The sequence below is a fragment of the Sodiomyces alkalinus genome (assembly GCF_003711515.1).
Source record: "Sodiomyces alkalinus F11 unplaced genomic scaffold SODALscaffold_2, whole genome shotgun sequence".
Taxonomy (NCBI): Eukaryota; Fungi; Ascomycota; class Sordariomycetes; order Glomerellales; family Plectosphaerellaceae; genus Sodiomyces; species Sodiomyces alkalinus.
This window is the reverse complement of record NW_021167080.1, coordinates 4,604,331-4,619,450: the sequence shown is the minus strand read 5'-3', so window position 1 is coordinate 4,619,450 and position 15,120 is coordinate 4,604,331. Positions and strand designations below refer to the sequence as shown.

General features: G+C 47.5%; 2 protein-coding genes across 2 annotated transcripts; one reads left to right on the top strand and one right to left on the bottom strand.

Moving 5' to 3' along the window:
- Positions 1–8,961: 8,961 nt before the first annotated feature.
- On the bottom strand, positions 8,962–10,240 carry SODALDRAFT_330963 (kinase-like protein). The gene has a single exon (XM_028611337.1). The coding sequence runs from the start codon at positions 9,948–9,950 to the stop codon at positions 9,174–9,176; it is 777 nt and encodes a 258-aa protein (XP_028469045.1). The 5' UTR covers positions 9,951–10,240; the 3' UTR covers positions 8,962–9,173.
- A 3,211-nt stretch (positions 10,241–13,451) lies between these two features.
- On the top strand, positions 13,452–14,809 carry SODALDRAFT_357268 (hypothetical protein; the record flags this gene model as incomplete). Its single annotated transcript, XM_028613981.1, has 7 exons — positions 13,452–13,705; positions 13,781–13,886; positions 14,000–14,072; positions 14,139–14,195; positions 14,433–14,497; positions 14,639–14,662; positions 14,774–14,809. The coding sequence occupies 7 exons, from the start codon at positions 13,452–13,454 to the stop codon at positions 14,807–14,809; spliced, it is 615 nt and encodes a 204-aa protein (XP_028469044.1).
- Positions 14,810–15,120: the final 311 nt, after the last annotated feature.

Genomic DNA, 15,120 nt, shown 5'->3' with positions numbered 1-15,120 from the left:
AGGGTAATTAGCTCCGCGTTCTACTAAGGGATGGATAGGCGTTTAGGGGTGCCCCTATAGCGGCGCGGCGCGGCCTTATCGGCTATAATCGTAAGATCTACTATTAGGTTATTTAGTACTAGGTCGATATCTTCTAGTAATATAAGGGGGCCGGTCTATTATAGCCGCGTAGTAGCGAGCTAGGGGCGCTATAAGGGGTTAAAGTCTTTCTAGACCTAATAGGGCCTAGCTAGATCCTATAATAGTATCGTCGCGGTAGTCGGCGAGGCGTCCGTCTCTATAAGGATTCGGACTATTTATAAGTAGTAGTTAGACCCGATAATAGTCTTATCCGGGCCGCTAAAATCGTAGCGGAGCCTTTATATTACCTATATAAGGTCGATAGTACTAGCACGCCGGCCCGGGCAGTGCTATATAGTTATTCCGGGGGGGGTTACTAGGTTAAGGTTCTACCGGGTTATAAGGGTAAATAGGGTATCGGCTTAGGGGTAGTACCGCGGTGGCTATAACTATAGGGGGTAGTATAGGTTAAAGTCCCCTATAAGGATATATCGGCCCCGTAACGGTGCCGTATCAAATATATCTAGCAGGGGCGTATTCTAGAGGATCCTAGCCGACTAATAGTTCTCTAAGTAGATCGACTAGATTATAAGGGTATTATCTCCGGTCCCGAATATAACCGTATAGGTATCGCGGTAGGCCCGCTATATCCACGTATATAACGGGTGTCTTTTATAGATATATAGGAGGGCGTGGCCTCCTCCTTAGATTAGCTGATATACCCCTTAGGAGGGGTATATAGGGCTTTTTATAAAGCGGTTAAGGCCGGGTTCCTAAATTACTATCACGTCGTACTCGGCGCGGCACCGGAGCGGTAGCTCCCGCCGCGCCTAACTCCTCCCTATATTCCACGAAAGGATATAGATTTCTATTAATTATAGGGGGGGGGAGTTAAGATAACGTACCCGGTATAACCGGGGTTTAGCTCTAGAGTTCCCACTATAGTGCCTTATCGGCCCCACGGGGGACTATATAGGCGCTTATCGGGCCTATTATCGGGGAGCCCTCTTATCCCCTAGTCCTCTTCGGGGGCTAACCCCTATCTTTACGGGGGGGTTAGTCCTAGTCCTAGGCGATAATAATCGGGGGAAAGATCTATAGCTACCGCGGGTATACCGCTTCGGTCTAGCGGGTAATATCGAAGTCCCTAGCTTAGTACTTATACGCTTCGCGGGTCTTCTTAGCCTCCTTCTTTAATAATTAGTATAAATTATCGAAGGTATTATAGTCTCCGGTATAGGCGGCGTAACGGCGGGGGCGCCCTGACGCTATAGCTTTGTAATATCCTAGGCCTTAGGGGTACGCTGATTCGGGCTTAGTATAGTAGCGGTATACCCTCTCCGCCGTAAGGCAGCCGTTTACTCGGTGGCCGAAGTATAGGCACTTATAGCACCTTAGGGGGCTAAGATCGGGGTTATATAGTTTATAGATATAGCTACCCCCCTTAAAGAGGAGGGTATTCTGGATAAGGCTCGCTGCCCTTTCCGGCGAAGCCGATTCGATAAGGAGGAGCGCTACCTTACTAGTGCCGCGGCGGGGTACCCGCTATCGTGCTCGAATAATTTTTGACTTAGGGTTCGTGTCCTATAGGGATACTAGTAGGTCTTTTTCGGATAAAGCGTTAAGGACCTCCTAGGGGATAGCCTTAGCTAGCGTAGGGTAGGTATATACGGCCAGGGTAGCTCCTTTACTAAAGGCCTTCTTAATCTATTATTTCATATAGGTAGCCTACCACTATACCCCTTTAGTAAAGGTAAAGCAGATATCTCTGCTTAGTAGCTTCCGTACCGCTACGGTATCGTATCGGGTAATTATAGCGTTTATAGCTTAGATAATCTCCTTTAGGGTCCTATCTTTAAGGGGCTAGTCTTCGGGGAGGGTTCCTTAGCGGATAATTAGTTCCAGATAATACCTAGCAGGGATTACTTTAGAGGGTATAGGGTCCCGTGGCGGTGCCGCTACGGGAGCCCGGGCTATAATATTAGCCTAAGTCTTTTTTATACCGTTTATCCCTTTTCGGAGTTCCTCTCGGATAATATAACGAACGGTAGCGTATAAGTGCATTAGCGGTATTATACCGGCGTCTTTACGGGTGCTACGTATTATAATTAGTTCCTTTACTAGCTCTACGACCTAATTAATCGTATTCCCGTTAGCTAGTAGGGCCTAAATTTCTGCCCTAATCTTACTCTCGGTTCCGGGGGGCGCGATAATCCCTTTTCGGTCTTATATCGGTTCCGTGCTATATCCTACCACGGGCGGGGGAGGGGAGCGCTTATATTATAAAAAGTGGGTCCGTTACGAATTCTATATAGTTAAGGCCGGGGCGACACTATCCCACGACTCTTCCGGCTATACCGTAGCGCCGGTATTACGGTGCCGCTGCGATAGTATCCCGGGAGGGAAGTAGTAATTATAGTCTCTATCCCGATAGTTTTATCGTTTTTGCTCTTATTACGCGCCCGTGGTTACTAGGCGTGTCGAATCCGATTCCTGTCTTAATTATATATAATAAAAGATATATCGTATATTAAAAGGCACTTAAATAATTAACTTGGTAAAGTAAAAGTCTTGTGTATATATATTATATTAAGTTATATCTAAGAGAGTCTCTTATACCCTTAATTAGGGTAGTAAAGACTCTATTATAGGTACTATATTATTTAGATCCTATCCGGTCTTTTCCGGTATCCGCCCCTATTATATCCCAATACCCGAGGTCCCCGATATCCGAAGCCCTTAGTTATAGCATGGATCCCCCCTAGATCCCCTATAGACCACGTTATAGTCCGTGCGCCTATATAACACTTAGGGCCTAGGATACTATAAAGCTACGGCGCCGGGGCGCCCTCGCCGCTACGCCGCCTATACCGGAGACTATGATACTTTTAATAATTTATACCGATTATTGAAGAAAAAGGCCGAGAAGACCCGCGAAGCGTATAAGTACTAAGCCAGGGACTTCGATACTACCCGCTAAACCGAAGCGGCACTCCCGCGGTAGCTATAGATCTTCCCCCCGATTATTATCGCCTAAGACTAGGACCGCCCCTTCCGTAAAGGTAGGGGTTAGCCCCCGAAAAGGATTAGGGGATAGGAGGGCTCCCCGATACTAGGCCTAATAAGCGCCTATATAATCCCCCGCGGGGCTAATAAGGCATTATAGTAGGAACCCTAGAGCTAAACTCTAGTTAGACCGGGTACGTTATCTTAACCCCCCCCCCCCCCTTTAATTAATAGAAATCTATATCCTTTCGTAGAATATAAGGAGGAGTTAGGCGTAGCAGGAGCTACTGCTCCGGTACCGCGCTAAGTACGATATAATAGTAATTTAGGAACCCGGCCTTAACCGTTTCACGAAAAGCCCCGTATACCCCTCTTAAAGGGTATACTGGCTAATCTAGGGAGGAGGCTATACCCTTCTATATATCTATAAAAGACACCCGCTATATACGTAGACGTAGCGGGCCTACCGCGATATATATACGGTTATATTTAGGACCGGAGACGATACCCTTATAATCTAGTTAATCTACTTAGAGAACTACTAATTAGCTAGGATCTCCTAGAATACGCCCCTATAAGATATATTTAACACGGCACCGCTATAAGGCGATACGTCCTTATAGGGGACTTTAATCTATACTACCCCTTATAGTTATAGCTACTACGGTATTACCCCTAAGCCGATACCCTGCTTACCTTTACGACCCGGTAAAACCTTAACCTAATAACCCCCCCCCCCGGAATAACTATATAGTACCGCCTAGGCTAGCGTGCTAGTATTATCTACCTTATATAGGTAATATAAAGGCTCTGCTACGACTTTAGCGGCCCGAATAAACCCGTTATCGGGTCTAACCACTATTCATAGATAGCCTAAATCCTTATAAAGATAGATACCTCGCCGATTACCGCGATAATACTACCGCGGAACCTAGCTAGGCCCCGCTAAGTCTAGAAAGACTTTAACCCCTTATAGGTCCCCTAGCTCGCTACTACGCGGCTATAATAGACTAGCCCCCTTATATTACTAAAAGATATCGACGTAGTACTAAATAACCTAATAGTAGACCTTATAACTATAGCCGATAAGGCCGCGCCACGCCGCTATAGGGGTACCCCTAAACACCTATCCACCCTTTAATAAAACGCGGAGCTAACCGCCCTTACCTAGGAAATAAGGCGCCTTTACCGTAGATATATATCCAGGAAATCCCGGGACCGATAGGACGAGTTCTAGGAAGCGGAGAGGCGCCGAGATAAGGCCGTGGCGGTAGCGAAACGGATATACTAGCGATACCTACTCTACTTAACTAGGAAGGACGATAGCCTTTTTTCGCGGCTATAAAAATAGGTATAAACTAAAGGGGGCGTATTACCGGACCCCCTATTAGTGCTATTACTATATTAAGACGATAGCGATTACCCGATAACTATATACGCAGAGAAGGCCGAGGTCCTAAACCGGAAGTTCTTCCCCCCCCCCCCCCCTTTACCGCCCCTAGGCCCTTAGGCGCGGAATTCCTCCCGGGGTATAATATCTGCTAAGATATTACTATAGCGGATATATAGGGGCGCCTTAAAAAGATAAAACCCTAGGCGGCACTAGGCCCTAATAGACTCCTAGCAGGGCTCCTAAAAGTATATAGACCCCCCCTATACTAAAGACTTGGTGCTATCTTTATAATATACCTCGAAGCGAGCTACTACCCGAAAAGGTGCCGCTATATTACCGTGGTAGTCCTTAAGAAGGAAGGCCGGCCGCCGGTCGACTACGGGATAGTAAAAGGCTAGCGACCGATATTACTCCTTAGCATAATAGGTAAGGTCCTTAAGGGGATACTAGCCGACCGGATTATAATCATAGCAAAGGAGTATCGGCTCCTCCCGGAGGGATAAATAAATAACCGGGTAGAGCGAAGTATAAAGATAGTAGTATAAAGAGTTATAAAGACTATAAGGGCGAGCTAGGCCTATAGTGGTACCGTTTTAATACTCTAACTAGATAGTAAAGGCGCTTTTAATACTATCCCCTACTCTTACCTTATTAAGGCGCTTAAAAGGAAAGGCTACCCTTAGTAGCTTACTACTCTAATTAGTAGCTTCCTCTAGGACCGTATAGCCTAGCTATTACTTAATAGCGAAACGGCCCCCCCGCGGCACCTTTATAGGGGTATACCGTAAGGCTCCCCGATCTCTCCTATCCTCTTTATCCTCTATATTTTTACTCTATATAAGGAGCTAGAAAGGGTCCCTAAAATAATAATAGTAGGTTTTACTAATAACACGAATATTACCGCCTTTAGTAGGATGAACGTATAGACGCGGTAACGCCTCGCCGCCGCGTAGCGGATATACCTAGAATAAGAGATAATAAGCGGATTATAATTCGAATTAGCTAAGTATATCTACATTCCCTTTATATAATCACGCTAACCCTTATTTACCCCGCTCCCCCTAAATATTACTTCGGTGCCGGTAACAGAGGCGATAAAGTTCCTAGGTATTTAGCTTAATAGGAAGCTCGACTTCCGATAAAATACTAAAAAGGTAAAAAGCCGCCTAACTACCTAAATATACGCCCTGGTAAGACTTAGCGCGGTAGTATAAAGGTATAGCTTCGCGGATATAAAATGACTATACCTTATAGTAATACGACTAGTAATTACCTACTACGCCTTAACTATCTATAAAATAAGGGCCGGCCCCTAGTAAGGCCCCGTAGCGGTATTTATAACGGTATAGAACCGGTGCCTCTAATTAATAGCCGGAGCCTATAAAGCCATACCGGTTAGAGTCCTCGAAAAAGAGACCTTTATCCCCCCCCCTTAACCTATACCTCTTAAGCCTTAGTGCCTGGAAGGTCCGCCGGATATAAAAGGAGGGAGCCGAAGATAAGATATTAGCCGGAGTATACGCTATAGTAAGAGCCTTAGCGGCACCGAATCGGTATTATAGGACCTATATAGCCCTTACGTGGATAGCCTAACTTAACGCCCTAATAACCTAAGCCGGAAACGCGGCCCCGAGGAAAGCCCTTGTAAAGGACTAGGGTTAAACCTAGGCAGAGTCACGGAGGCTATACACCTACGCTATAACGGCACTAAGCCACTCCCCGATATAACGCTCCCTCCGGAAATATAGAGGTCCCCTAAAGCTATAAAACGCCGCACTTACCTAAATTAGATTAGAAAAGCTAGGCCTATAAGCCTTCTTAGTAAAAGCGAGGGTGCCGGGATTTCTAATAACGTGGTGCCCTTATAGTAATAGGGGGGTAGAAATAGCGGAATACGTAATACTCTAATACTAGGATATAACTAAGGAAAAGCGTAAGGAGCTCTTTAGTGCCGTAGGGAGACTACTCACGATTAGAGGAGATTTATAGGATATACTAGACCACGACACGAAAGCCAGGGTAGTTATAAGGTAGTTCCTATAACGGAAGAGGCTTAAGGACTTCCGCCTCGCCGTCGAAGTTATAGAGGCCTATAAAGATACCCGTGATACCGAAAGGGGACTATATCGGGGATAAGGTAGCACTACAACTAATTAATTATTAAGATAAGGGCCCTACTAGCCGGGACCCTAGCAGTATTAACACGGTACTATTATAATACTAATTAGCTTTTATTATTATTACCTCTCTTAGAGGTATTAATACCGCTTTTAATATACTTAAGACCCTATTAGGCTAGTCAGCTAATACCGCTAAGGAGCCGTAGCGGGACCGGGGGGGGGGGCTATTTATAAGGTATTCTAGGATAAGGTCTATCTTACCCTCTAAACGTCTTATCTAATAAGATAACTCTTATACCTTTACCAATACAGTGCCGCTATAACCGTGACCGGAAGGTAATACCCGGTTTAGGGCCCGGCTAAAAGACTAGGACGCTATCCTTAGGCGCTCTTTAGCCTATAACTTATTAGCGTAGAACCGCTACGGCACCGAAGGGGGATACCTATAATAGCGATACCCGCGCTATTAGCGGCCTTTACCGTTATATACGCCTAATAAATATCTATAAGGCGTTACTACTACTTCTTAGTAGCGGAGGGGACCTATTAAACTATTAGCTATATCTACCCCGATATATATACGATACTACTATAGCACCGAGGTAACTTATATCCTTATAGGGATAACGACTATTAGTATACTAATAATAGGCCGCGCTTATTCCCGTAATATTAGCGTAGGCTTTTATATTATCGGGGTAAATACCTAAACGCTTACTATAATAAATATAACTACCCTATATTAGCGTTATAATACTACTCCGATATTACCGGGCTATATACGGTATAATATAAACTATTCCGCGCTTATAGCGGCGGTTATTATTATTAGTATTAGTATTATTAGGAGACGATATCTATAACTATTAGTATATTATTACTAAGGCACCGCTACGCCACGAAAAGAACTTATATTATACTACCACTTTAGATTACTTATTTATATATATAAATCGATACTATACTACCTAGTTAACCCTACGCTATTAAGCTACCGCGATATTACCTATAAGACACCTATAATTAAGATATAATACGAATATAATAAGAAAACTAAAGGGGTTTACTAGTTAGTATAGGCCGTAACGATATACCTATAAAACCGTTAGCGGGAATAGACCGGGGAAAACCTATAATAAACTTATTAGCGTTATAGGAGGAAGAGGGAGGATTAAGGTATAAAGGCCTTAGGGGATATTAACTATCTATTTCTTATAACAGGGTAGGGCCCTATTCCCCCTACCTACCGCCGGATATAGCAGGAACCTACTTAGGGGAGGTAAAAGACGCCTACCTCCCCTACTCTTTTTATTAACCGAATAGAAGGAATAAAGGTATAATCCCTAAGGGATATAAGGAGCCCGAGGAGGGAGAGCCGTAGCTACCGTATAGCGGAAGCGCGGTAGCGCCCCCTTAGCCCCTATTCTACCGATAGAGATTAGCCTAGGCTAACCCACCTAACCACTAGCCTACCACACTTCCCGTTAGCTACCGGCCTAAAGGTAAGATCTAGATACGTAATAGGGATAAACCGGGGCCACGTCGGCCCCATAATGGTACCTCTCCACCTAAGGAAGTGTATAGAGGTTTTCCCCGGGTTTTACCCGGGTTTTCCCCTCTATAGCCACCCGAGAAGGACCGTATAGCCTAGAAAGGCTCTTATAGATAGATTAGTTAGGATAGCGGAGTAAGATTAAGAATAATAATAATAATAATATCCTATTTCTTTTAGTATATTTCTTATCTTATTTTTTATCTTATTTCTTTTATCCTATTTCTTATCCTATTTCTTATCGTATTTCTTATCGTATTTTATACACTATCTTATATCCTATTTATATCTTATTAGGGGATATAGTATATAGGAGTATAGTCTAAGGTTAAATTTACAGGGGATTCGTACTAAGATCCCTTAATAACCTACTGGGCGATTAGTAGTAAACGCTACATATTATAGAAGTAGCTTAATTTTACAGACTATACAAGTATATACTATATAGTAAAGTCGCCCGAAAAACACTGTAAAAATTCGGAAAACGGGTCCGGGCGGTAGTACTAGTACGAACACCAGGCTGCTGAGAGTGGTCGACAAATAAAGTGGGCCAGCGTCAGTGTATACTTAGATATCTCGGCACCTATGATCGTGGTACGTACTCAACGACTGGCAAAACCAAGCCATACCACTGGTCATACTTCATCCAAGTTGAGGTCAGGGGTAGCAAGAACTTGGGCATAGCACACCAACTCCGAGGAATGCCAGGTGCCTTCTACTACAAAGGACCCGAGGAGGTAGATCTTGCAAAGTCCGGCTCTCTCAAGGAAGAGCTTGAGGTTGGAGAAGTGGACAGTTCGATGTTGAACAGGATTCATGAGATCTTGAAGGATGTGTCAATTGATACTGTCGAGCATTCAGGGTGGAACTGCCAAAACTGGGCGCTCGAAGGGTTCGAAAAGCTAAAGGAGGATGGTTTCGCATATGATTATCTGACTGCAGAGGCGTTGAAAACCTGGTTGAAGGAGAAATGAATGGAAGACGAGCAGTGCCAATGCTGTGACGAGGGGTCGTAAGGACGGATTAGTTTGATAGCCCCGATTCAGAACATCTCTAGCTCCATGTCGATCTCTGTCTCTCTTGTACGTTCCACCATGACCTCCTTTAATATATGCCTCCACCATTGTTGGCTTCGAGAACCAAAGAGAGCTTTCCTATACTCCCACCACTCCGGCCAGAACCCTGCCATTTCCCAGTCCAGAATACCCTGGATCTGCCCAGTCGAAACATCAACGAGAATGTTCTCCCAAGAGAGATCTGCATGGGCGAAGCATACGTCGTATGTATCAGCCAGTTGGCTTCGGTATTTAGCGACCAGTTCGGGTCGCGGGCATTGTCGGACGGGGGCAACTAGAAAATCATGGAATTCAGCCACGGACTCAAAAGGGCCACAGGTCGACATATTGCTCAGTCTGTGATCCCAAGCCGGACCTCCAGAGGCCGATCCAATGCGTCCCACGACGGCAGTTGCTGGGCGGAGTCGATGAAGCTGCTCCAAGTATGATCTTAATTGACATATGGTTTCGGACCGCGCGTCATCATCCATCTGAGGCCAAGCAGTACCAAGTTCAAGTCCCGACAGCCGTTGCATGAGGATCCAGCTGCTTTTGCCGTTGGAGGCGTCGTCGAGGTGAACTCGTAGAACTGTTGGAATCGGAATGGATGTATTCTTCTTCACATAATCCATTGCCTCCGCCTCTCTCCGAATGAGAAACGCCTCGCCCACTTTGCGGACTGTGTGAGGACCTTCGAAGATCAAGCGACCTTGCGCCTGCAGCGCACTGAGGAAGCGGCTCGTGGTGCTGACAGTTGTAGACATGCTGGCGAAAGGTCGCAGGTATGAGATGCTGTCGGTCGTCGGTGGCGGCTGCCTTCCTTTTTTGTGTGGGGATGGCAATGGTTTTAGCGCCCCCTATTGGCACCTTCGGACCCGCAGGGGTCGGGATCGAGGTGGCCAGGGCTTGATCCTCTTGTCAAGCTTGGCAAGCAATGCCTCCAACCGCTCTGTCATGCCGTTGTAATTCCAACCTTCGAATGATGTCCATCTTGTGCTTGGGGCATATCTCGGCATCTGAAGCTGTTTGAAATCCAATGCGCCAAGGTCCATAATAGTGCTGTTGTGGTGGGTGGCGATGGTATGAGAGAGTGAAGCGGATTTTCACGAAGTGCGCCGCCGGTGAGACTGGCACGTGACACTTTCAAGCGCCCTCTGGCCCTGGGGGGCGCACTTATTGGGCCCCGGATTTCCAACTGTAGTTATTTGCGCGTCTTGATTCCACTGCCCGTCGAGAGCGTGTTGCCGTGCATGGGGTCGCACTGCCACACCACGCACTGCCGGTATTCGCTGTCCTCCACCGCACGGATGTGTGCCGGCAGCAGCGACCCTGCTGAAATGTTCTTTACTCTGATTATAACAGGGTGTGGATATGAAAGCGGCCGGGGAAACCTAAGCCGAAGGCTAGCCGGCGGGGCAAAGCGAGGCCCCGCGGAGTACAAAAGGAGGCCCACGGACTAGTAAATTTGTTGTCTTACTAAATTCAGTTGTGTTGGTGTGCACTCTATGGAGGCGAGGCTAGCTGCTCAGTATTCCCGGGACAAGTTGGCGGTGGTCTCTTATACCCTGCCGTCTAATCTCATAGCTTAATTAGCAGGCGAATCAAATCACGGAATAAATTAAGCTTAAATCTACCCTTATATTAGAAGATTCAGCGATAATAACCTTGATGATTCTGGGTATGACTACGACAATGATGGCTATGATGACGATGACTATGACGTTGACAACGATAGCGATTTCTGGAGAAGAGCGGCAGACTAAAAATTGGTACAACGCAAGCAGATATTCGTGGTGAACAATGTAGACACGCCCGTCAGCACAAGCTATCCACTCTCTCATAGAAAACATATTTGGAGCTGCTCTGCGTGACTAGATCAACCCTTGAGTTTCGTCGAGTACCGGACTTGGATCGTACCCTCAGAACGGCGAGGAAGGGCGCGCTTGATGTCAGACCAGGACCTGCCAGCTTGTCTCATCCTGCGCACAGTTTCGTCCTCTTCTAATGTCCACCTTTTGCCGGATGATTTCACAGCTGAACCTAAATTCTTCATTACCTTTCTGCCCTTCTTCGATTGCGATACGGATCTGTCGCTATGGGGTTCATAGGACTCAGTGTCCCATTCAAACTGTAGTTGAAATGTCGTCTTGCTGCCCTCCGTGATGCGCTTGAGGAAAACGTCTCTGAGAGGCCATTGCTCGAATTGAGCAAGAAGCACGTCGGCTTTGGAGCAAGCTGGGTTTGCCTCTGATGTTGGCGACCGGTGAATATTGTATCCAGGCGCTTGAGACACGCTCGACAGCTATGCTGCTAATCGCCTATAGCGGGAGCCCCGAGAGTATCGCGCACTGTCTAAAGTACTGCGAACTGCACCGGAAGGGGACTTCGACACCCTGCGGCGCTTGCGACTTTGGTGAACGTCCTTATTATCTGAGCTAGAATCCTCACTGGCTACGAGTAAATAAGAGATCTCTCTGTGTTGAAATTCTAGCCTGTCGAGTTTATCCTTACTGCCTGAGCCCTGGTTGTCTGTGTCGCTGTCCTTGGACTGCGTCGTTTTATTCGTTTACAGGAGATTGCGGCCGAAGCGTTGAGGAGATGTTGACGTAGATGGTACTTTGGTCCCGGTCCCGGAACCCCAGTATCTATGACCTCGGGCGTCACACGGACGGACGCGCCAGTTGCATTATCTAAACCCTCCCCTTTGTATGGTTTAGGCGAGGGCGGTGCGGAAGATGGGGTTAGGGTTAGGGCTGCAGGAATAGCATTGTCGTATAACTCCCCGGTAAGGATTTCCCTTTCCTGGACTGATGCCTGGACCGCCTCGGCGGGACTGGCAGCCCGCGGAAGGTGTCCGTAAGTGCAGGGGTAATCAGAAGGACTCTGAACATTATAACTCCGATCATTGTCTAAGACAGCATCACTCGTATGATTGATGTGTTGGCTGGCGGGTACGTGCCGGCTGTCCATCATAACTGAGTTTGGCTGACTTTCAGGGGTAGGTGCTCCCAACTCCACTATGCGATCTATTTCGCAAGGAAATTCCTGCCTCGTAACATCAAGTTCAGATAGTTGTGCCTCATCTGGCCAAGCTAAGGCGGCTCCCGCTTGCCTCGGGGATACTGCTAATACAGGATCCACGCCAGAAGCTTCCGTCTCGGTCGCTCTTCTGCTTGATTTGCCCGGCCGCGCCTTCGGAAGCGATACGACTATCGAGCTAATGGATAGGAGCATTAAGTCAGAATCTTCCCTATTATTTTCGTTAGTATATCTTCTTTCCGTAGTAGACACCATAGAATCGGTGTTAGATAGAATCGAGATTAGGTCCTCTTATGTTTGGCCGCTCTAAGTCTACGGCTCCTCGAATTACCCCTGACTAGGAAGAAGCGGTAGCTCCGGAGAGAATAAGGGGTTAGGATGCCGCTGCTAACGCCGACTAGGGTCTTTTACGCCCTAAAGAGCGGGGGGAGTCTAGAAAGAAACGTTGTTAAGAGATATGGCTATTATCCCGAGGAGATACCGTGGATGCCTATGGGATAAAGAATGAACGTAATAGCCCTGTGGGGGAAGGGGCGAGCAGGAGACTAAATACGCAACATGCTACACAGAGAGCTTAAGGTGTTGGCATCCGCCCCTCGCCAATACGTCAATCTGCAACACCTGCTCCGCTGGCCCGGAGGCCCCAGGCATGCTCTAAGAAGCCCAGTGCAATGACTCACAGCACCATTCACTAACCTGCTTATCAAACATCTGCCGAAAAGCTATCACACTATAACGATACAATAGTGTTCCAGGGGGTTGCGATTGACGCCAGCGGACAGCCCTCGGACCAATCGACAATCCTGGCATATACATCTGCGTACATGCAGCCGTCGTGATGAGCCTCCGGCGACTTAGCCGTCATAGGCAGCTCTCTCTGACTCCTGGCTAACTTCTTAGGCTTTTAAATAGTTCGCAGATAAATGCCTTATCGAATCAAATCAAGTTCGTGACGAGGCGGACGATCCATAGCCAAGGCGGAAATAGCTCGCTATGCCACCTTCTTACCTCGTATTCTACTCCGTGGTCCGACGGATACATGGCTATCTCTCCTATAAATGATATATGGCTGTGTACGACGATGTATATAACGGCCTTAGGACACTCGTGCGACCGCGTCCTATATGACGGCTAGCGGTGATCCGCGGTCCAAAGCCCCCAATAGACATGGAGCATAGGCCCAAAGCCTATAGAAGTAAAGGAAAGTGGCTGCGAGGATCCCCTGAATGGGTCACGAGGCACCATCATCCGACTCGGACATGGCCGTTAATAGGGTCTGCGGCATTTCCGAACATGAGAGTGGGCTAAAGAATGCGCCCTTGGATGGTGGGATGAGTCGGCGGCCTCCAGGGCAGCAGGAGCGACAACCTGGTGAGAGTGCTCTGCCAGGTCAGTCCCCGAGGCGCTTTCGGTGTGGCATGAGAAAGACGTACTGCAGGGCAGAGGCCCAAACGGAGGTGAAGGCGAAGCACCTTGGTTCGTTGCAAAACGTACAGGCAGCAGCATAGGTGACTGCAAAAGCAGAAGGTCCAGGGCGTGAACATGAATCACGAAGACGGAGGATGCACGACAAAGCGGCAAGGTGCAGGAAGCGGCCGCGTCATATAGGACAACAAGGGCGCAGGTTACAGCTCGGGCGCAGGAAGCATAAGATCATCTCTGTGAGGATGCGAGACGGATTTCAGAGGGACAGGATGTCAAGAGTACATGCCCAAAGGAAAGGAAGACGTTGGAATATTTATACCAAGCAGGCGGTATGTGGTCCGTGCGCGAGTGGCAGCGACACGGCGGCGAGAGCACGTTGCCCGAACGGGAGAGGGCCGCTAAACTGGAGGCGGCAGCAGCGCGTCCGCGATTACTATGAAAACATGAGTATTCGGAGAATACCCCATCCGAAAACCCCATCCTCTGAGAGAGCTTTGAGCTACGAGGGGCGGTCAAGGCGGATCTGGACAAAGCCAGCGGTAACGGTAACCAGGGAAAAAGGGTGGAGACAAGTCGCTATAAGTGTGATTCGCACGGAAATACTATACTTATCTGCACAGTACGGCGTATAAAAACATCACAGGAAATACTTCGTCGACGCGAGTAATAGTTACACCACTCTGCCACCATAATAAGGCATTGCGATCATTTCCACACCACGCCACACTTCTTACCACGCTCTAATTATATCTTATTCGTATAGCGTAAAACATGCACACCAGGTCTGCGCATACGAATTAGGCGGAATACGCCTCAGGTAATCTCCATCTCCACGTATGTGGGGCAGGTCATGTGACCTACCCTGGAACGGACGACTTATCCCATCCTTCCCAGGGCGGTTAGTTAGTTAGCTTCTTCCTCATGCATACACATCTATACCACGTATACGACGACTATCTCATGTATGACGGGCACAGCTTTTGTGTAGGTCATCCAGGCCCGTGCCATCGATGTCGGTCCAATCGAAAACCCCTCGTGCCTACGACCGTTATCGCTTATCGTTCATCGGGCTCAGGGTCGCTACCTCACCTAGGTACCTATGGAATTCCGAATTCAAACCCAGTCTCGCGATGGAAATGGTCTGCTTCTCCCTGGCTAAGAGTCGAGTTATAAAAAAATGAAGGAGGGCGTGTTGGTTGAAGGAAGGGTGAACAAGATGGATGCCTGGACGATATTGATGGCTCCAGTAACCATAAAAGCAGGAAATAACCGAGTCAGAACCCAGGGTTGCCAGTCAAGCCTCGCTACATTACTTTATCCAATGCAACCAAGCCTTGACCGAGGCTTGACATACAAATCTGTGAAATCTTGCGAAACGTCAACCAGGCTCAGATATCTCGACGAGTGGCATACTTCCACTACGTAGGAAAATACCAACATGGTACGACGCAGCTAGACGCCCACGCCCCC